Source organism: Anthonomus grandis, chromosome 11, assembly GCF_022605725.1.
Source record: "Anthonomus grandis grandis chromosome 11, icAntGran1.3, whole genome shotgun sequence".
Taxonomy (NCBI): Eukaryota; Metazoa; Arthropoda; class Insecta; order Coleoptera; family Curculionidae; genus Anthonomus; species Anthonomus grandis.
In genome coordinates this window covers 14,503,989-14,528,261 of record NC_065556.1, presented here as the reverse complement: position 1 = coordinate 14,528,261, position 24,273 = coordinate 14,503,989, and the positions used below count along the sequence as shown (strand labels likewise).

General features: G+C 32.9%; 1 protein-coding gene across 5 annotated transcripts in view; it reads right to left on the bottom strand.

Moving 5' to 3' along the window:
- Positions 1 to 18,082: 18,082 nt before the first annotated feature.
- The window catches only part of LOC126741868 (constitutive coactivator of PPAR-gamma-like protein 1), a 59,579-nt gene continuing 53,388 nt past the window's right edge, over positions 18,083 to 24,273 (bottom strand). For 4 of the 5 annotated variants that reach the window (XM_050448313.1, XM_050448312.1, XM_050448314.1 and 1 more), the window contains one exon: positions 18,083 to 24,156. In XM_050448313.1, coding sequence (XP_050304270.1) covers positions 24,021 to 24,156 — 136 coding nt within the window. In that variant the 3' untranslated portion in view covers positions 18,083 to 24,020. The remainder of the gene's footprint in view (positions 24,157 to 24,273) is intronic. The other variant, XM_050448317.1, reaches the window with a different exon arrangement.

Sequence of the window (24,273 nt, the reverse complement as noted above, 5' to 3'; positions counted from 1 at the left end):
AGTTAAGGCCTTTTTTTGTTCAGCTTTAACTCAATAAGCGCTCGAACCGTACAGTGGTCGCTTCCTATAGAAACAATTTCAAACAGGTAAGTCGCATACAATATTTCTTTTATTTGATATTAAAAAATCTATTTCGGTTTTTCGTTATGCCATCTGGACTTGCGCACGTCCATTTCTACTAGAGTTTCTTTTGGAAAAAGGAGTTCATGGCATATAAGTTGTTCTACATTAAAAATCAAGAAGCATTTGACCTTTCTCGTTGCTCAATCCATACGCATGATATCCCATTGATGTCTCAGCATCATCCTCTCTTTAACTCAGTTTTACGTTTACTTCCCCGTAAAAATCCTAGATTTTGATACGTGTGCGGCTGGACGTTAACCCTTAAATGAATTTTGTTGCAAAAGTGCTACATACTGATTTCACCTATCCTAAACTGCTAACGAAATATTTTATTTTGAGTGCATATCGTTGCATATTTACAACAGTAGTATTTAGTCAAAAAATGTTATATTTTTGCAAAAAAAAATTGTTTTGTGGACGTTGCATATATGCAACATTGTGCATTTAGCGCTTAGTTTATATTTTTGTTTTGTTGCGTATTTGCAACATTATCCAATGTAGTAAATATGGACAAATTTTGTATTTTCAGAGTTTGACACATAAAATGAGCCGAAATCGATCTCTTAGTGATAAGAAGTTGCAATCCATATGGGAAAACTGGTCAGATAGTGAAGATGCAATTGATTTTTTGGATACTAATAGCGAAGCAGCCCCAAATTACATTTTGAGTGATTCAGATGAGGACGATGAGGATCAAGAAGACCTAAGGGTATTTGAGGAGGAATTAGGTGATGAAGTGCAAATAAGGGCGATGGACGACGGGGTTGAAATGAAAGGGTGTCAGCCGCCATCTAATAAAGTAAAGAATAATTCCCAAACAGGTACAAAAAAATCCGTAAAAAGAAACGTAGCTTGAACGATCCCAAACAATCAAGTTAGCTTTTCTGCCACTGACAAGGAAATTTATTCGAATTTGTTATTACACGTCCATAGTAAACTTGCCAAATGTACGATCATACTGGAATACGAATATAGGTTACGACCCTGTTCGAAAATGACTTATATGCTTATAAATAAATTTGAAAAAATAATGTTAAACGTTACATTCATTTTAACGACAGTAATAAGCATTTACCTAAGGACGATAATAACCATGATAGACTTTACAAGTTGCGAACACTTATTGAGCACCTAAATGAATAATTTTCAAGCATTCCTCTGGAACCAGCCCTATCTAAATAAATAAACAGATTAATTAAATTAATTATTAAGATTATTTTATTAAGTGGATTTGCCTACCGAATTGAAATTTGTTCTGGGAGTGAAAATCATCAAACAAGAACGGACGGTGAACCTGATATTGGAGCGTCTGCAGATATCGTAATTCGTTTATCTCGGATTATACCTACTATGCAGAATTATAGACTATATTGTGATAATTATTACACTATTCTAGAGCTAATGGTAAATCTTGTTAAAAGGGCGATATATTCTCTTGAAACTGTTCATCGTAATAGAATTCCAGATTGTAAACTACCATAATGAACTAAAAAAGGAAAAGCATGGTAGCTCAGTTGAATATGTTACCACCATCGACGGGGTTGAATTGTCCTTGTTATTGGAAGAACAATAGATGCGTTACTCTCCTGTCAACTTATGCTGGCCAGCAGCCTCTAGGTACTGTCAAAAGATATGACAAAAAAGAATACAAAAACATTGAAATCAAGTACCCCAATATTATTTGTGAATACAATCGTCACATGGGAGGGGTTGACCTAATGGACAGCTTTATAGGAAGATAATATATCGAATAAAACTAAAGAGTAGAAAATGGTATCTATGAATTTTTTACCATTTGTTGGATTTATTTATGGTAAATGCATGGCTTTTATATAAAAAGGTTATGAACGCAAAAGGAAGATAGTCGGAAATACTGCAACAATAAAAATTTAGAAGTATAGTTGCTAACTGTCTTTGTAATGTAGAAAAATCTACGGCCAAAAGAGATAGACCATCATATAGACCAAGTTCATTAGATCGGGAAATTCAAGCTAAGGTACAGCGAGAAAATGCCCAGCACGTACCACCAAAAGAAGTGCAATGTGATCAAGTGTCTCATTCGTCAGTTTTTTCCGAAGAAAAAACCAGATGCAAACTTCCTGAATGCAACGGATACACCGACATCGCGTGCGAAAAATGTGGAGTGGTATTATGCTTAAAAAAAATAAAAATTGTTTTAAAAAAATTCATGAATAAATAATCTAATTTGCCTGTAAATGCACAATATTGCAAAATTGCAACAATAAAAAATTTGGAAAAAAAAGACAGATTTAAAGAAAAATATTTTTTAAATTATTTTTCCCAGTTTTTTAAACATGTTTTAAGCCTAAAAAAAAATGTCTACCCAAAACAAAAAAGTTATGCATTAAGGGTTAACGCCTAATTTCAATTATTTTTAACGTATAATTTGTGAGCTTTGAGAAAGTTGTTGAGCTTATAGATGATATATATTACTATGGTATTAATATTATTAAACTGTACAATATTAGAGACGTGTTTTCTGTTCACCAGAAAACCCACTCCTCTGTCGCTTAGCTTACGTAATCCGTTCCAACATAGTGAAATATATGTCCTGAATGTAATGTCAATTCTTTATTTCTTTTTTCCTTTTGTATTCGCTTGCTCCCAGAATATCACATTTTATATGGAAACGTTCCTAGAGAGTAGCAATATTCAGTCGTATACCATGGTAGCCTGATCTTATCTAGAAATTCTTCGGACCTTCTGCCTGATGAGTTGTCCGTCCGTTACCTTGGCCAGTGTTCATCAGTTCGCCGAGGATTGGCCGCCGTGAGTTTCTAGTACTTCTCCTCATACTGGGTAATTTAGCCAATACCCACGCAGACTAACGCGGGTTCGTAGCGGTGATGTTTCCTGAAATTTGTCTACAGGGTATAGGACAGTATTTCCTCCATCTTCGATGTAGGATTAGACTACCCATGTTCGGTTTGTCCGAGACTCGTTAACGAAAACAGAGTATAACAAGCCCATTTTGGATGATAGGTGAATTTAACTTTAGTAGGAGAGGCTGTAACTTGCGCATTACTACCTCTTATTTTCCCCGTCTAAAGTCCAATGGAGCTTTGTATCCTTTATAACAAACTACAACAACCCAACTACAGATGATCCACTCAACTGCAACAATTAAGCACCCTCGAAAAAGAGTAGAAGCCAGTGCCAAGGATAATATATGGGATAGACTTTTGGCGTTTTTGTAGCCAGAACCCCATCGATTCGCTTTTTGTTTAAAAAGGAATTCATGAAAATATACAGAAATTCGCTAATAATAAATAAGTAAGCCTAATATTAAAAATATCTATATTCTATTAAATTATTTAATATAACTATTATTCTTAGTAGGATTTTTAAATCAATAATCTTAAATCTTGAATTTCTCTTAGAAATTTTGTAGGTAGGTAATGCTTTAAGTACATGTATGTTTTCTAAAATTTTTATTAGCCTATAAGGTTCTTCCATAACTTTTCCTTTAGCTTAATATTATATTGTATTATTTAATTTTAAACCTTAAACCTGTTGTACACAATTCTTTCTGTATTTCCTGTATGTGGGAGACTGTTGGAAATAAAGCCTGATTATTATTATTATTATTATTATTATTATTATTATTATTATTATTATTAATATTATTATTATTATTATTATTATTATTATTATTAGTATTATCTTGATAAAGAAAACAGTCATATAATACAGCATTAAAATTTATAATTATTTTCAAGGCATCTATCTAACAGCTCTTCCATCCCTTAAGCTATTTGGAAAGAGGATCTGCAGTTTTCTATTGTTGGTGGATCTAAATGAATTTAACTGAATTTGAAGAGAAATGTTCTGTTTATATTTTGTTTGATTATGTGTATTTTAACACTGATTTATCTCAAAAATGCACTCTACTTCTTTTTATATGGTTTTATAGTTTAAAAAGCACTATATATTGATGGCACTTATTGATTGCTAATGAGCTAGGTCTGGAGAAGAAAATCAAAGAGTATGGGCTAAAGCCTAATAGAAGACAAAAAATTATAACAATTGACCTCTTCAACACATTAAAGTCATATATCTAGGGTCTTTCAAAACAATAGAGTTGGGCGATTCGAATCATTATTAATATTCGAATCATACGAATCGTATTATTCCTACTAAAATTAAATCGTAGATATATACAATACGCGTGTAAATACATTTATATCATACTACGTATTGTATAAATGTATGTACAATATGCCCTCACATGCGGCATATTGTATATTAAATTTGTATAAATGTATTTATATAACATGGTGCCAATAGTACGAATACGATACATACGAATTGCGATTGCCAATACAACCTAAACGTAGTCGGTAAAACTAGGACTGTTCGATGCGATACGAATTTGTACGAATACGAAAAGGTTTTCACGATTCGTATGAGTTGACAGTACAATGAGAATTGTATCATTGGTACGAATCATACGAATACGACCATCTCTACAAAACAAACGTTTTCCCAAAACCACGTATGCATCCGAGACATAGACTCTGAATAAAGCAGATAAAAATAAAATGACGCTTTTGAGATGTGAGTATACCGACGCATGTTAAATTGTTTAGAATATCCTGGGTTGGAAATCGAATACGTGTTTTAATACTACAACTCAAAGTAAAAAATAGACTGCTTAAACAAATTCAACAAAGATATTTGTAGTATTTTGAAAATATTACCAGAAGAACATCAAGTACGATGGAAAAACTGATATTCGAAGGCAGAGATGGTGGAAAAAGACCTAGGGGAAGGTCTCCAAGCTGATGAGTGGATCAAACAAAAATACTGATTAATCGAGCGTAATACGAAATCAAACAAATACCGCAGGATAAAATTATAACACCATGATGGTGTAACCAGATCCCTAACAAGGATTAGAACTGAGGAGGTATCGGTTGTACTATTTAAACCAGAATTCTTGAATATTATGACAAATTGCTGAGAGATATGCTTATTAGAAAAGTTGATTTATGCTGCGACTATCATTAGGAGAAGCAGAGAGTCTGCAGTGCTGTTCTGCTGTTCTGCGTAAATTTTTTGACTGTATGAGTCACAGAAATATACTGCTAAGAAGCTTTGAATATATAGTGTTAGAGATCTTATAATGAAATAAGTAATTTGTCTAGTCGAGAGCAGCCACATTAATTTACATAAATCACCTAACTACGGTTGTATGATGCTTAATTTATCTTGGTTTACTCATTAATAGCAAATTGAGGTTTGATGATCACATATTGAAATTATATAGAAAATCTTACATCAGGATACTTCTTTATTAGGGCAATCGTTCGTGAGCTGAGGAAACGGTTTCCATTTGAATCTAAGAGCTTATTTTTTGTTACGCCTCTGGTTGGACGCCTCGCGCCGCGACGCTCGACGTCCGTCACTGGCAAGGATTAATTAACAAGCATTGAGGAAGCCATTCAACTGAACGATAGCAAAGTTCACCGGAAACCTTTCAAAAACTAAATCAATAATTAAACATAATAATAGACTACAGTGCAGAAATGTTTGCTCGTAAAATCAATTTTATTTTATTAATAAACGTATTATTGTAGTTTTTAAATTCAACGACGTAAGTTTGATTACTCAACATATAATTATGATATTCTGGAAATATAATCAATTAAACTGATGATTAATGAAATAGTGACAGAATTTTATTGAAGATTTGAAATGTAGTTGACTAATGTCAACTACATTTTAAAATTCTTCTCTCTATAACTAAACTCTTCTCTCTATAAATTAAAAATCTGAAAGCAAGAAAGGATTATCCGAAGATATTCTGGTAATGTTAATGTAAGACAGTCCAGGAATATATATTACAAAACCGCTTGTCAAAAATAGAAATTGATTTCAACTGGCTGTAAAAATTCAAAATATGACTTCAACTGTCTAAATATTTCAGATATAACTCCAATTTTCTGAAAGAAATAGCAAACAATTCAAATCCCTGGGAATGATAAATTACTCCAAATGCTGCTTGCTCCAAATGACTTTATCTCCTTGAAAAATATAGCAAATTACTTTAAATGCCTGGAAGAAATTACTCCTACTGCTTATAAGAAGTAGTAGATGGCTTTAATTGCGCAAAAGAAATATGCAAACATTTCAAATGCCCCAAAAAAGATGTATGAAAAAAGCACTCTGACAAACTTTGTTAATAAACGATCAGAATTAGCCGCAGCTTAACAAAGTTTAAAAAATGCCTGATCAAAATATCAAGATATACAAATCGATGCCTATTTAAAAAACCAGACCAATGTCGGAAATTAAGACCGGTACAAAAAAAATGCTTTGGGCGTTTTACTATTTACGCTTTTACCTATTTTTTAGAGCAATGTATTTACAATGGATCTAAGTATATTGGAATATTCCTGACATAAATTCGTGTTATAGACTTAAACAAAAAAAAGGTAGTATATTTTTTCCCAGCGGCTCATAAGCGCAACTTTCTTACCGTGAAGCAGAATACATAATTTATATAATTATTATTTATTTTTGCTTTATATATATTTTTTTTTTATTTTCAGAACTACTTAGAATGTTTAAAAATTTATTCGTAGTTCCTTATAGCCAATCCATTTTTTTATAATTTTGACTCCGCTAAATTCAGACTCTATTCCCCACACCAAACTAACTAATTAACTGGACCAATGAATCTGAATGTGATTCACCCTCCTTTGACTGATCTACGCACCTGTATTTACCCTGAGGGCAGATAAAAAGGTGGCGGCTATCCAACTATGAATGTGTGGATTAAAATGTTTATTGTTACGAATTAACTTATTTGTATAAGCAGGAATTATTTCTATTGGTAAAAGTAAATATTGCGCTATTGGGTTTAAATCATGTTTAAAAAAGCCTGTCATTTTTATTAATAGTGTCACTCACTGAAAACATATTTAGGATAATTGACAACAGTAATAGTAACATGCATAATTAAAAGAATAAATTTAGATATCTTATAAAAAGTCACCCATAAGAAAAAACTTCTCTAAAGATGTGATTTTATGACTGTAAAAAGAAAAATAAACATATATATTTAAATAGCGAAGATAGGTTTTTCGGCATACTACGTAAGTAGGAAAGCAGAAAAACGGGTGATATTTACCCAGAGGTGTTTCTGCTTATTAGATAAATGCATATGTACATATATCCAAATTTATAGAAAGAACGCAAGTTGCCATGTCTATGAAGACTAGATATTAAAATAGAACAGCCTGCTGTGAACATGTGACAATTTTATTGACGCATGTTCTACCACAAATTAAATGGGTTCCGTTACAGTAGCCCCCCCCCCCCAGTTGTTTAAGAGCATTAATTTTTTAGCACCCTATAGCTCTCACCTAGCACTACCTAGCACCCAACTTACAGAGCTAGCACCACACCCCCCAGCGAATTATAGAATATTTTCACCGGGGGGAGCTAATGTAACGCGAACCCCCCCGTTTGTGTTATTTCCCCAAAATTTTAGCACCCGATAGCCCTTACCTAGCACTACCTATAATATATATAGCCCCCAACTTAGAACGCTAGCACCACCTCCCCTAGCGAATTACAGAACATTTTTACCAGGGGGGCTAATGTAACGCGAGCCTCCCCCCCCCCCCCGGTTGTGGTATTTCCCCAAAATTTTAGCACCCGATAGCACTCAGCTAGCACTACCTAGCACCCAACTTAGAAAGCTAGCACCTCCTCCCCTAGTGAATTACAGAATATTTGAACATTTTTAGCGGGAGGGGGGAGGGGGTTCGGGTAGGGTTAATTGGCTATATCGATCGACGCTGTTCGTCTTAAGATATGATTGAGACGTGTATGTTTTATTTTGTGTATTTATTGTAGAAGATAAATTCAACTGAGAAGAAGCCACGCGCATCGTATAAAAAAGGACAGAAAAGTGTATATTTCTTGAGATGAAAAAAGCGATTGGGTGGTGTAAAAGCGAGATGGGGAATCAACGAGCTCGCTGCCGCTGATAACGCGGTGGCTTATTATTCTCAGTTAAATTTAAATCAACAGAGGTTTTTTTTAATTTTGCCTTCATTATTTGATTTATAACCTAAATACTTTTTTGACAATATTGTTTTTCTTATTCGATGACCTTGGTTAATTTATTATTTTACAAATTATGTACAGGATGGCTCAAATTCTAATTATTAATAATTTGATGCTTAAGAAAATGACGTTAAGAAATAAAAAAAAACATATATTAGCTTTTTAATTCGCAGATATAGGCAGGTCTACCAAAAACGTGTATGTTCTAGCAATATTCAAATATCTGACATAAATTATTTTGTGAATGTTCATGGATGTTTCAAAACATTTATAGAATATTTGTTAAATCTGCCCTATAGACAATCAGCGGATTTCAGCTGAGTGTTTTTTTAGTTTAATGCAGCTAAAACTGCCTACATCTTGGTTGTAGGCTACCAAATTCCTCTAATGTCAGAAACAGGTTAATTTGTTAGGTATTTGTAAAAAAAACGTTCATAATATGCACCATATAAATGATTGATAAAATCCATTTAGTTTTTCGATAAACTTATATGTAAAAGTTTGCCGTCGAATAATTTGGTTTATTGTAAAAAACCAAACGACAAGGCAATTGAAGCAATTCATTGTGATTTTTATATTTTTTTTGCACAGGCAATTGAGTATTTCCTATTTTCTAAAGTCTAAAAACTAGGCAATTTAGTGTAATTTCTTATTTTATTCAAGCAGTTATAGGTAGTTTTCGTTTTGTTTTCATACAGTTCAAAGCAGTTTGTTATTTATTTTAGGTAGTTTATACCGAGTATTTTGTTATTTTTTATATAATAGAATACATTTTTTGTTTCATTTTCTCGACTGACAAATATCATGCAGTTTACAGTCATTTATTATTTCTACCAAACAATTAAAGCATATTTTTAAATTCCTCTTTTGCCAGATAAATTAAACGGCTTTAACTGCCTAGAATAAACAGAAAATTATAGTAACTGTCCTGTCATTTTTTTTTCAATTAGAGATTTAAAAAAAAAACTGCCTCGTTTCTTTATCTAGTGGAAGAACTAAAAAATAGACTCTGTCTGGTAACAAACAAGACAATACTCTGAACTACATAAAAAATATATATATAAAACAATATGGACATAACAATATTTGTGTTCATTTTGAGTTTTAATGAATATTGCCTTAAATAAGTTAAATAAATAAATACAGGTTTTATAAAAGTTTGATACATTTATTTAATATACTTTTAAAGAATATACATAGCACATTCTTTTATAGTATCTACTTTACCAGAAAACTGAACTTACTGCCCTAATAAATGTTATTGCTGCTCATCATTCATTCCAATCATTTGTATTTTTTATTCCTGAAATTATTATATTATTTTATAGAGAGTGTTGCTACTAGAATACAGATAGCAACACTGAACTATAATAGGAACCTATAAAGGATTCGCTAATTTTACTAAAAGTTGTTACCGTGATTTTGTTATTTGTTAATGTATTTGTAATTTCTATCATGTTTTTCTACTAAATTGTAGATGGCAATCGGACATTAGAACTGATGTCTGTAGTTTTTTAAATTATTTTCTTGGTACTCCACTAAGCGGGTCCATTAGTATTATGTACAAATAGCTGTAATTTTTTTATATTATTTTCTATAGGGTCTTAGTACTGCACTACAGATGACAACATTAAATAATAACAAGAACCTGTAAAGAAACCCCAAATTTTTTAGATTCCTTTAATTTTTTATTATTTTCTTTAAAGTTTCGCTACTACCTACACTGTAGATGGCATTCGGACAAATTTCTGTAATTTTATATATTATTTTCTAGATAGGATCTTGCAATCCAGAAGACAAAACTAACTTATAACAAGGACCTGTGAAGAATTCTCCAATTTTTTAACAGGTTCTATAAGGTTTCACTACCATACTGTAGATAGCAACCGAATACCAGAGCAAAATCCTATAGAAGAAACATTAATATTTTTTTGGATATTTTAGTAATTTTATATAGGGTGGGCCATTTTAATATATGCCAGGATAAAATATGACCACATGCATGTCACAGACAGACCTTCACATTTATCTGTGGAGATCATTTTGACCTTGAGGGTGTTTTCAAGGTAAGAGTAATATTTTCAAATGGCAACCCCTATTTTTTGTAGCGGATGCGAGAATAAAATGATATTTGACAATTCTTTAACGTAACATTGAGGTCAAATTACAAAAAGCTTTTTTTGTGTTTTTATTTTAATTCAACATTTTAAAAATACGTTAGCACGTGGATCAAGTCAATTATCAAGGTCATTTTCAACTTCGAGTGCTTTCGTTCCTTCGGAAACAATGACATGGGCGTAGTAAGTGCCGGTTCCTTTGGGTATGAGTACCCTTACCTTTCACGAGCCTTTAACTAAAAAGCAATTATTTAAAGTTGCCTCCCTATTTGCCTGAAGACACATCGTTAAACGCCTATGAAATTCGCATACGGTGCTTAGCAAAGTTTGTCTTGGTATGCTGCTCAGAATCTTGGTCAGCGCATGTTGTCTCTTGTTGTAGATCGTTATTGGAAAATAACATTATTACCCTCCAAATAAAAATCCGGAGAGACCATATTGGATGAGGACCTCCTCGTCAAATCCATCCAGCGTAATTTACGTACAAAAATTGTCAAACAGCTACTGCAAAATGTGGCACTGCACCATATCTTGCTGGAGTACCATTCCTCGCCTCGTTTCTAAGTCGATGTCTGCCATCAGTTCGTGCCCCCTAGCAACTCCAAGTAGCTGTATTGATTAACACTCGCCTCAAAGACGTAGGGACCAATCAAATAACCATTTACAATCCGACACCCTACCATAAGGTACCAGTGATGTTGATTATCTATAATTATCTTCTATTCATTTCATTCATTCATTCATTCTTTTATACTTCTGATTATCTATAATATCTTATACTTCTCTCTGCCAGTGAAGATTTTCATTTGGCCAATAATGGCAATTGTGTCCATTAAGTTGTCCATCACTTTTAAATATTGCTTTATCAGAAAACAAGGCAAGGTTAAAGAAATTTGAATTACCTGTAAGGCCCATAAGCAAAATTCAACGTGCTGTTGCATATCATTTACCTATAATGCTTAAAGTAATATGGTATTCATGGTATTTAAGGACTTTCAGAATTCTTAAAAACGTTCTTCTTGGTATACCACGTTTCCATCTGACTTAGCGACTGCTAATATGCGGATCCAGATGAATACGGCACGAGGATCGATTTCGTTGCACTCGTTGCGCCTCCTTTTACGAACAAGATGTCCAGCACGAGCTTTTTCAGCTAAATTGCGTATAGTAATATCAGTAGGATGTCTTTGATCAGAGAAACGTTCAGCGTGCAGCCTTGCTGCAGCACGAGCATTATTATTACATTCTCCCAAAATCATAATCATCCTCACAATTTCAGTAGGAGTACCTAATCAGCCATTTTAAGATTTTATTTAATTTTACCAGTATGAATGTGAGAGTACAGGGTGTCCAAATTTGGATACTTTTGTAGGTTAACTCAGTTGTTATTAAAGATAGACTTATGCGGTTTTCGTATACCTGTGCTACTTTCATATCAAACAAAATATGCCGTTGTACAGAGTGATTTTGCAAATTTTGGGTTTTTCTCTTGTATCTCCGTTATTATTTAACATATTAAAAAAGTAAAAAATGGTTTCGATAGGAATTTTTTCAAAGACTTTTTATTATAGATAACAAAACACGATTTTGTTATCTGTTTTGTTGTAATGATTTAGGATTTTGAGATAAAAAATAAACTTATATTTTTTTTTTAAATTAACACCGTATATATTATTAAATAGAAAAATCATATTTAGTAAATAAATTACAATTTTCGTAAAATAATTACCTATTATTTTTATTTAAATAGTAGGTCATGGTCATGCATCTCTAAGGAAACAATGATGTATTTTTTTTGTAAGAAGGCCATGTCAGAATGACAAATTCTTATAGAACTAAGAGTTTTAAAAAAAGCTATATCAATATTTTTTATATTTTGTTTTTAAATTTATATTTTTTATATTATTTATTTTCTCTTTTTTAAAAAACGTATCAAAATATTTCATAAAAATGTTTTTAATTTTTTTTTTCCATTTTCTTTTACAGAAATTTCACATAATCACGTAATGCGTTTTATCAGATTTAAAAGTATAATGAGACGCGCACGCAAATTCTCTATAGGCGTTATTATTGATTACTGTAATAATTGTTCAGAATTTGTATGACGCACCATATATAAACTTTATTTTTTAAGTAGCACTAGAAAAACAGTCCAAAATGGACAGATCGGGAGATCTTGCTGGTCACCTGCGACCATTTCTTTGTATCCATTTTTGCGGAGACGAATCTTCTAGAAATAGTCGAATAATATTAGCATTATGTCTTGGTGCAAAATCCTCAAACTCAATGACTCTAAAAGTTGTAGATGGATTTGCAGCTATGCATGCCAAAACATAATTTTCATCAATTTGATTATCTTTTTAATAATTTTTTGGTCTTGGTTTCGAAACGAGATAATGCAATCCGTTAATAAGAAGGCATATAGTGGATAGAAAAATCGTAATTAAAATTTAAAATATAAGTCTGCCACTCGAAGGGAATTTTCATTACATCCTATGTAGCAATTGTGCAGCCATTTTGAATCCGAATAAAATGCAAATGCATTGCGCAACTAGAAAGACGCTCTTTTTAAAGCTAATAATTTTTTAATTACCTGTCATTCTGTCGTGGTCTTTTTAAAAAGAATGCGACATTGTTTCCATAGAGGTAATTATAAATTAAGTAGTAACTAATCATAAAATATCCAATAGGTACCTAATTATTTTACGAAAATTGTCTCTTATTTAGTCATTTTTAAAAACAGGTGCATAATATTATATATTTTTAAAAAAGAAATCAAACAGATTATATACTCGTGTTCCACGCAAAAAAACCCATCCAAACCATTTTTTACCTTTTCAATGTTCTCTGTTAAGTAATACCTAACGGAGATACAAGAGGGCTCCCAAAATCCAAAATTTTCAAAATCACTCTGTAGATTAAAAATTATGACAGCTGTGAAATATTTGACAATAGCACATTTTGTTTTATGAAAAAGTAGCACAGTAAGGCGAAAACCGCAAGGCTCTATCTGCTATAGCAACCGAGATAATTCACAAACGTGTCCATATTTGGACACCTTGTGCAGTTTACTTTTAGTGCTTTATTATTATTGGTCATCCTCAACAGCTGGTTTATTAAGTGTTATCCAAGATGGAAGCCAGCCTGATCGGAGACCCCATTAAATAAAATCACTCCAACCTGAAAGTGAACTTGGTAACTGAGTTCAATTAATACCTCAAGGTCAAGATGGTTAAGGTTATTTAAACATTTCTGCTTGATCCACTCACTTAAGTATTTATTAAATGTTTAATTCAATCAGAAACATGAATACAGCTAGAAAGCAGTTTTTTGTAATTTGACCTTGATTAAACCTTTTCAAGGTTACGGTAACAAAGTTAGAAATATCATTTTAAACGTAGAGTTTTACGCTCTTTTCGAATCCGGTACTAAAAATGGAGGTTTCCATTTTAAAAAATTACTTTGAAAAACGACATCAAAGTCAAAAATGACTCTTCATAAATACGTCATGTCCTCCTCTGTCCGGAACAACATTGGTTTTAAACATTTTTCTGTACTTCGTTTATATTCGGAGAAATTTGGGTGCATATTATTTTCTAAAGGACTTTGATTTCCAATTCACTCCTTATTTTTCTATAAGCTACTATACTATAGATGGTAACCAGATATTATAACAAAAAGATTTTGACTATTGATTGAATATTTGATCAACCCAGATATTCGACGTTTCGGGTTATAACAAATTTTGTCCCTACCACAAAGTTTAATTGACAAGGGCAACAAGAGACAAACACATCCATCGTAATTACTTATATCTATTTTTTTGCCATTAATTTTGCAAAGTTTACCCTCATACACAATTTTTATTACTCAAAAAGTACGGCATTTCGGGTCGGAGGTGGACACATAATATAGTTGGAAATTTGGAGTTGTGGTTTTCGAAAAAAAGCAGTGCTACCGTCATTATTATAAAAAAAATCCATATTGTATCAAATCTTTGTAGGAATTACATCAGTACTCATATTCAATTTTTAGTAAAATAATATTTAAGTAAATATCAATAGTCGAGGTCGATTGGCCATGACATCGTTAGACTCACATTTGATTCCCGCTCTGTAATTTATAATAACGTTATGCTAACGTCGGATAATAGAGATCAAGTGATGCCAAAAACGTATACGTATAAATTGTTGTATAAATATCTGCGCATGCTCAGTTTCACCTCTTTCACGTATATAATATGTGAAATCCTAACGTCCTATCTGCACGAACTTAAGGGCCTTTTACACGATTCAATTCTCATTTCAGTTTCCGTGTTCATTTCATTTCAGTCCGCAAAGAGCTACATTTTTACACGATCCGTTTTAATCGCCTCAGTTGTCTATTCAGTCCGCTATCTTTGTTCGCATTGTGTCGAAAACCAGAGAAGCAAATCATAAAAAAAATAATGTTATAGTATTTTTTACACAGTGTTCATAGTAATAATATCAGGTGATAAGTCATGGACGAAGACTGTCTTATTGCAATAGCTTTAGCTTTGGCACTGAAGAAGCCGCGGAAGAAAAGAAGCCAATGGAGTAAAGCTTGGTATCTAAAAAGAAACGCATTATCACATATAAATTTAATGAAAGAACTTCGCTTAGAACCATGTGATTGGTTAAACTTTTTACGGATGAATGAAGATGCGTATCTGCTACTATTACGCCTTGTAACGCCTAATATAGAAAAACAGGACACCAATATGAGGGAGGCTATAACTCCTCATGAAAGGCTAGTTGCGATATTAAGATTTTTGGCAAGTGGAAGCACTTACCAGAATCTTAGGTTTTATACTGTAATATCAACACCAAGTCTAAGTAAAATAATACCTGAGACATGCCAGGCAATTACTGAGGTACTCAAGGATTATATAAAGGTAAGTAATGCATATCAGTTGAACCGTTTACAACGTGTTTAATAATAAAAGTAAAAACATTTTTCATTAGATCATATTGGTCCTAAAAATAAGTTCATTATGAGGAGTCGCGAAACTGGGAAAGAAAGTCTGAAGCAGACGTAAAGCGTCTTTCACTATCCGGGGTTGACATATTTGGGGTCCCTTCACTTTGTATTATATTCTGAGGATTTGGGAAATGAGTCCTTGTGTCTGTAGTCGCGTCAGAAAGTAATCTTGTGATGGCTGTGGAGTTAATGAAAAGTGGCTCTGTGGTGGTTGAATAGCTGGAGCATGGCTTGAGGCTTCTTGTGTTGTTATTGATGAAAATCTATTTAATGTTTGCAGCTACATGCTTGCCAAAGCTGTCATGCTTTCCGAATACTATGCCATCACTGTTTTTTAACCGGTCAGCCACCAACTGTAGCACCTTTTTGTTCGAAGATACAACTTCATCTTGTTTTGTGTTACTGGATGGTCGCTTGAATCCTGATGAGCTTCCTGATGGTGATGGGGATGGTCTCGTGGATTCACCTCATGTTCACAGTGTGGGTGATGATTGGCTCCGTGCATAACATTCATCTTCTACTGGTTCTTTTTCATTGATCGACTGCGAGTCGTCCTGAAACGAGCACAAAACATGCATTAGATATTTTCATTTATTTTATTTTAATACAAACTTTCATAATATTTATTTTATAACTACTACTTGACTATTTTTTATTGTAGCTTCCAAGGAATGAATTTGAATGGAGAAAAGTTGCGGAAAGTTTTCGTGAAAGATGGCAGTTCCCAAGTTGTGTAGGAGCTGTCGACGGAAAGCATGTACGTATAATTCCGCCAACAGGAAGTGGATCACTATACTGAAACTACAAGAAATTTCATAGCATTGTCCTCATGGCTGTTGTGAACTCCAATTACGCATTTATAATGTGTGATGTGGGAGCCTATGGAAGCATTTCAGATGGTGGCGTAATTTCCAGTACAAGTTTTACGAAAGATTAAGTAACAACCGTCTGTATTTACCTCCCGATGAAAATCCAAAAGGTAGCACCTCCGCGCTTCCGTATGTATTTGTGGCAGACGAGGCCTTTGCATTAAGGCGAAACTTTTTGAAGCCATTTAGTAAAAAAGTAAAAATGATCTTCAACTACAGATTATCAAGAGCAAGAAGAATCGTCGAAAATGCCTTTGGCATTTTGTCAAATAGATTTCGAATTTTCCATTCTGCCATAAATTTGAGAGACACTAAAAATGTAAATACCTTGGTCCTGACGTGTTGTTATCTCTACAATTTCTTGAAGAGGCAGTCCCAAGACTCGTACATCATACCCGATTTAAATGACACGAATTCAAAGATATGTGAAGTGCACGGGCTAGTAGATCTCCAAAATTACATCAATAGCGGCAATGTTAGTAATGATGCTAAGTACTGTCGAAATAGGTTCGTAGAATACTTTGTAAATGAAGGACGAGTTGAATGGCAAGATGTTTCAGTGCAGAAAACATATTTTGGATAATTTTTTGGTTAACTTAAACAATTTAGGAGCAAAATAGCTTTGTAAAATAAAAAAGGAAAATATATGACGTCTTGATTGCTTGTGAGCTATTGGTCGCTAAGGAATGAAAGAAGATCATAATACCATAGTGAGGGTGAGTATATATCTTCAGTTCCTGCTCCACTCCTCTCACTGCCCTTGACTCATTTAATTTCCTTGTTAAAAGTTCAGCGCAGCCTATTCATTTTAGATTTTACCATCGCCTTTGTTGCTGCTTCGTTATATTCTTTAAATTTTTCCAATAGGAGGCTGTAAGCAGCCTCCCTAATATTTACATTATGATAGGGTCTTTCTTCCTCCATAAACATGGAGACGCTTTATAAATTTCAATAAATTCCACAATAAAATCATGATCTTTTTTATACAAGAACTGACTACGTGATTACAAGCATGAAGCGTTTTCTTTACACATAGGAATTCTAAGAACTGAAATGAAACAAAATAGGTCTACCGCTCCCGTCATTTGTCAGTCTCGGTTTCAGTTTTTCTATCAGTTATTACTTTTTGCACATAGGAAAAACGGACAGTGCCACTGAAACTGAAATGAGAACTGAACTGATCGTGTAAAAGGCCCTTTATAAATATATCATGTATTATAAGTTTGTGCCTATCTGCGATTTCTTGCGAACAGCAGCGATTATAACCGAGTAAGCTGCGTTTTTGAATCAGCTGTTTGATTGCCGAATCAAATCTTGTATTCGTAATTTGGTCTAGGCTACATTTCCTATACAAATCAACTCGATTTTTTAGGGGCTTGTTCTGAAATAAATCCCAAAGGCATCTTCTACATCTTGGTTAAAACCTGAATCTCCAATAGTGGCTGCATTGAAAATTTCGTCCATAATTAATTAGAACTTCTCTTATCACCGCCGCAACGAAAATCAAATAATTAATGAGGAGTCCAATTATCTCTCTCATATAAAATTACACTTTATACTAAAACTTTCATACAAAACGTATAGATAAAGCGAAATATATCTTATTATTTATTTCTCTAAATAAAGCCATTCATTATATTTTTCTTACTGAAAAAATGTAATCGTTGAAAAACAAATTGTAGTTTACGTATAATAGGCAGTCAATCAATTAATCAAGTCATTAATTTCGCTTTTTTTTTTAATTAACGCTTATTTTCCAAATCATTATAGGTTTGCTTCGAATATCGAAAAAAAAATTTGAGTTTAAACCTCAGTTTTTACTATACGATTAGAACGGAAAAAAGGAATATTTAAAAATAAAACACAAACGTAAATGGTTCAATAGTATATTAGATATTATCAAACAAACTCCTTCAACTGCACCACTTAAGAACATCAACCTGAGTTACATTTATATTGAAAAACGTTTTAAAATCATTGCCCATTTTCGAAAAATCACATCGTCGAACAGTTGAATGGTTATGTTTTTATTTTAAAATATGTTTTACAATATAAGAAAAGTGATAAACGGCATAATACCGGTGATTTCAGAGGCTACTGTGAGAAAATAACTGCAGCGACGAACGTTACAAGCAAAATGATATTATTTGTTATATTTAGAGAATAAACTGCATTTTTATTTCTCTCAGTTTTCCAAAATCACGAAAAAACTCGAACTATTTCTAACAATTAATATGGGGATGCCCTTTCACCCACAGAGCCAATATACATAGTTAATATTACTTTACGGGAAATACATTTTAAGTTACATACTTTTTTTATATTGAAGAATCATCTTTCATAAAAAATTCAGAAAACCAAAAATAATAATTCTACACATTTCCAAAATAATCTAAATAGTAGTTATTTTAAGCATAGATAAGAATACTATTTTTACCGCGTGCGGTATAACGTTATAATGCGACAGAGGGTCATTTAAATTTATATTTAGTGAATATTTTTAATTATTATTATATTATAGTGATTGGAGATAAATTGAAAAAAAACGCCCTCCAAGGCAAAAACATGCGCTTAAAAACTAACAAATTAAAAGCAATCATACATAACAGAATAAACAAAAAGCAAAATATATTTTATATAATTTTTATCTAAATAATTATTATGATTATACCTTTAGTCATTTGTAACCAATAACATACATATGTTTTCCGGAAAGAATTTAGTAGTAATTAAATGATTCTGAAATGACTAAAGGGTTTTGTATAGACATGAAAGTGGTGTAAGTATCATTTAATTATTTTTTCAATAAAAAAGTTGTTCCAGTTTTTAAGAAGCTGTTATGTTAGAAAAACTTACACCAGATTGTAACTTAATAAAAAGAAGAAATGATTATATATGCGAATGCTATAATTATTACAATAAAAAAACAGATAATTGAATACAGATAAGCAAAACTTGATTATATAAATACCGTTAGAAGCATTACGAACATTTACTAAGATCCTCGTCTATCAAAAGACTGCTAAACTACGTAATTGGTGAGCTAAATCGGTCTCAACTTAATTTTTGAGCCGCAGTGTTTCTGTTATGAAAAACAGCTAATACATAAAACTTTTTTTGTTTAATGTGATTATATTTTAAGTTTTTTTTTGGGGGGAGGGGAAAATTATTTAAATACTTTTTTTTGGGTATTAAAGAATCAACTTGGATTCGTTTCGTTTTGTCTTAAATAATGCGTCATTTTAAACGCAAGATTGGCTATATTGTCTCGTATGAGCAACAGCACTAAACAAGTACTTTTTTATTTAAAAAATCTTTCAGTGGGTGTATTGTTGATAGTTTTTAGTTTAAAGCCACAAGCGTTTTAGTTTATTTTAAATGTTCACGTAAAAGTGACTTTAAAATTTATTTATTTTTACCGTTAAATTGGGCAATTATACTTAATAACGAAGTATGCAATTTATATGTCGAATGTGTTGAATTTAAGTGTTAGGTTTTAGTTCGACGCGAGGTTTGTTTGCGCCGAATGCAATATCCAAGTGCTTCACTCGACTTTTGAGCTGTAAGCAACGTATTTTTGGCATTTTGCATCTAAAAAACTAACGGGTTTATAACAGGTACTTAGAGCTGGCAGGAATCATTACAAAAAATGAATCGATTGTTTAGTTCTTTTTTTAAAATTATGAAAGTATTACGTTTTTGTTCAACACTTTAAAAAGTAATTACATAGAAACTTTAAACCTTAATTAGACGCGTTCTTATATTTTTGTGCTCCTCTGGGTTCTGGATACTGAATCCAGGAATCCACATACAGCAATTTTAAAATCAGCAACTATGGCTATTTATCCAATTACTTCTTTTATTTTAGAACCCCTTTTCTTTGTCTGCTCCTTTCCAAATCGCCATGTAGATATCTTTCCAGAAGATTTTTTATTTCTTTATAATATGTGTCCTCACAACCTCGCTATGTAGGGCGGGGTGAGGCTCTTCTGTTTCGGGGCACAGTCGTACTGAAGTTACGTCTCTGGACTGCTATCGGTTTTACGAATAACCGGTCTCTTTCAGCTCCAAAGTCTCAAGATTTCGGAGAAACTTCACTAATTAAATATGGCTGCCACAAATGATTCCCCACTCGGAGACTCAGGATTAATAGGCATCTTCGCTCACAGCGCCTAGTTCCGGATACAGCAACGACTTTTCCGACTAATGGAATTCGATTTTCACAGTAGACGTTTCCACGCCTTTTCTCGCTAAAAGAGAGCTAACCAAGCGGCTGTGAACACAACGATTGTTAAAACCGAAGTAAAAATCAAGTCAATTCTAGTAATAGTCCTGTCAAAGTCTGAAATCGTAACCTGATTTTTGATAGAAGGAAAGTCGTAAATGACTCTTTATGGAACACGTCTTTAATCTTTTCTAGTTTAAAATATTCAGTTGATCAAAGGTTTCATTATATCTATCAAAAGGAGTTTTGATTTGTCCAAGTGACCAATGAATTTGAAATTATTAAAGTTGTTTGGTTTTTTATTTATTATTAGACTTCAAGCCTCTATAGAATTCATAAATATATAAAAAAAATCCTACTTTTTATAAAGCCTACTATGGCCAAAAATTTGACAATGTGGTTAAGACAGAAGATTGTTGAAAAATTACTCAAAATTATAAAGAATTTGTTATAACGTGCCAAAATTTCAGTTACTGAAAATCAGTAATTGAAATTTTGGCAGATTTTCAAAGATTATAGTTCCAGAATTATATTTTCACGCATGACAAATCAAGCAATATTATCTCTGAAATTGCAAAGCCTTTAACAAGGATAAAAATTGTACACCTCCAAAATTGTATAATTGTAAAATCGTAGAGCCAACCCACAATAACTTTTCGCCAGATCAACAGCAGAGTAATCCTAAAATTTTCTGTCAACAAAGAAATGCTTTTTAAAATATTAATTAACAAAAATCACTCCTTCCTTAAGGACATTTTTATTTTGACCATTTGGCCAGGGAGGAAACAGGCTTCTTAGACTTCCTTATACTTTTTATCGAAACGATTGCTTTCTTCCATTCCTACTTCATCTTACTTTCCTCCTACGTAGCAAGAAGTGACTCCCCTGTTCATTAGTACATACTATACATATCTACTTAATGTTTTATATGTATTATGATACTTAAATTAAGGACGTTATGCACCTTTTTCCCTCTTAGAATGACTTTCGAGTGAGTCATAAAATTGAAATAATTACCTTGTGCTTACTTCTCTCCGGACTCCAGCGCTCCAGTTTATAGAATTGCTAATTTTACATATTGCGCTCTAATAAGTCTTTAGCACATTTTATTTCTTACGTCGCCTAAGACCTGACAATATTCAATATATAGTTACAAAGGACTATATCACTCAAGTTTATAATGAGTCGGGTTAAATGAGTTATAATTGGAGTTAAAAATGTGTCACTAGCAGTCAGTTGTTAAAAAGATAGCTTTTGAAAATCCTTCAATTTCAGAATTAACGTTTTTGCCTATTTTAAATTAGAGTATGTTAGTAACTTTGAAATATACAGAAGCAACCAACTTTTTTATCTTCACAAAAACATTTTAAGTAGTTGGCAACGTTAAATACAGGTTTGCGATGATCAATGGCCAATTTTATATCTCGACCATTTTCTTAGTATCTAAAGCTGTTGAGTTATATCAAAGTGCTTTTCTACTAGGTAGCAAGTAGTTGCTTTTTTATAACTTTCATGATACTCAAGACACTCTTTACAGAACTTATGCAGTTGATTTGGTTTTCCCTCTAAATAACTTCATTGTCAAGGAGATGCAGAGGTTCTAAATAAAATTAAAGGATATTAGCATACAAGTATACAATAACCTTCAAGTTCCCTCGGTGATGGTCTAAGCGGCTATGAATATGCTACGTTCTGTATTTTCCTCTCAAGATGATAGATCTATAGGAGCGTCTTTTTTTAAAACCCGAAGCCCCGCATACAGTCCTAACATTAAAATAGGTATTTTAGGTTGTCTGTTGTAATTGTGTTAATATTTCCCTTATAAATTTTAGATGTTGCATGATCTATGTATGCTTTTATCGGGTTGCTTGCTTTCTTTTTTCATCTTATCTATCTACTAAATGACTGATAGACGGTCAGAAATGAGAAAAGTCGGATCGGTTATCTGAAACAGGGTAATCTACTTCTCCAATGGTGCATCCTCTAAGGAAGCAGTTTTAAGGGAAATGAAACTACGTATAACGCTGACAGATAAATTATTTCTCTCTTTTAACTTCGTGTCTCCCGAGTTGTTTCCTCACGATAGTTATGATAGTCTACCTGCTATGACCATATCAATAAACTTTTCTCGTTCTTTCCGCTGTCTAAATTAAGAAGGAGAGGCATACAATAACGTACCCTTGAATAGTAGTGCATCTGTTAACCACTTATATAGAGTTTCGGTATTAATTTTTTTTATTTATCTGCATACGACACATTCGCAAAATAATTAAATACGATGCTTTAGGAGTTTGCGAAAAGAACAGACAAAAAACAATCACGTGTTGTTTACTGGGTGAAGGGTGACGCGTAAGTTCCTGCAATCCAAACAAATCTTCCTGAATATTCTGGCCTTAATTTCCAAATGTATTCAGAGTTACGACGTAATTACAATTTGTTATAATTTTTTTTCTGAAGTACAAGACTTTCAACATACAAGGAAGATTCAAATTATTGATTTCTTGCAAGTTACAATTTCATAGGACTTAGAGGAGGTATATTATGCAACTATATTTGGGCAATATTAATTTTTACTCAGTTAAATATAGTGGCGTAATACCGAACTAAATAAGTAAACACGAAATCGTTATAACATTTTGCTAAAAGCTTTCTCTCTTTAAATCAATTTTTTTTTGTTAATAATTCTGCTCAGCTCTATAAGTCCCGTTTCTGCAACCATTATTTTTCCGGGATAATACGCGAAATGTTATAACTTTTATACCTTACCACGTGAACCATCCTTAATCCAATCCTAACCCAACCGTGACGACCAATAAGGCGAGGCCACGGTTGCCAAATCAACAGATCTAATAATATAAATACCATAAATATGATCACAGTTGAGCGCGCCCGCGCATATCCGACAGCGGCGCCGTCTCAGTCATAATATAATTATAACAGTTGTAACAAACATATAAAAATATACAATATGCTCTCGAAAACAATCAATCAGTCGTGACCAATTCTGAACACAGCAGCAGCGTCGACACTTATTTATATTCGACCCTGTATATATCTAAATCGGACGGGCGAAGTGAGTTGAACAGTGTATCTGTATTTAAGACATATCGGCGCAACGTTCAATTCAACTCTCCGGTCTTAGGAATCACTGTCTCTCTGTGTTTAGGTGGGACGGACGCCCATGCCGACCCACTCATAATTTTAACGGTCGCATGTTTTTTTAAACTGAGCCTTCTTAAATACTGCGAACGTAACTTAAAATACACTTCGGTACATGACCAAAAAATAAAAAATAATAATTGTTCCCTAGTGGCCGCAATTTTTAAAGAAGCCTTCAGATTCGAAAAGTACGACACGAACCGCAAAAATATCACTTGTTAAAAGTTTCACTATATGTCACTACGGATCCTTTCATCATCGAAACTTCAGGATAGATAGGGGAATTTTAGAAGGTTGTAAAGCAACTAGCTATACATCCTATTCATCACAAAAAAAGAATGTGTAAGCCTAATAACTATTTAATCTCCTAAAATCCCCCCAGAAACACTTAAGGGACCGCCTGACAGTCCCTTAGTTCAGAATTGTTTAAGCTTGTACGGGGCTGGGAGCGTCCCCCTGCCCCTTATGGTTAGTTTTCAGATTGGCGCACTCCTCTGGCTTTTCAGTTGGGCTGCTAGATGCGCCGTTAGTTTCCACGATGACATCATTCACTTGCACGTCTCTGTGGAGAATTAATTGTAAATATAAAGGCTTTACCAGGTTCTATGGATGACGGATTTATACCCATGCAGAGTGTTAACATGTAATTTTTAATGTAATTAGTTTTTATGTATGTACC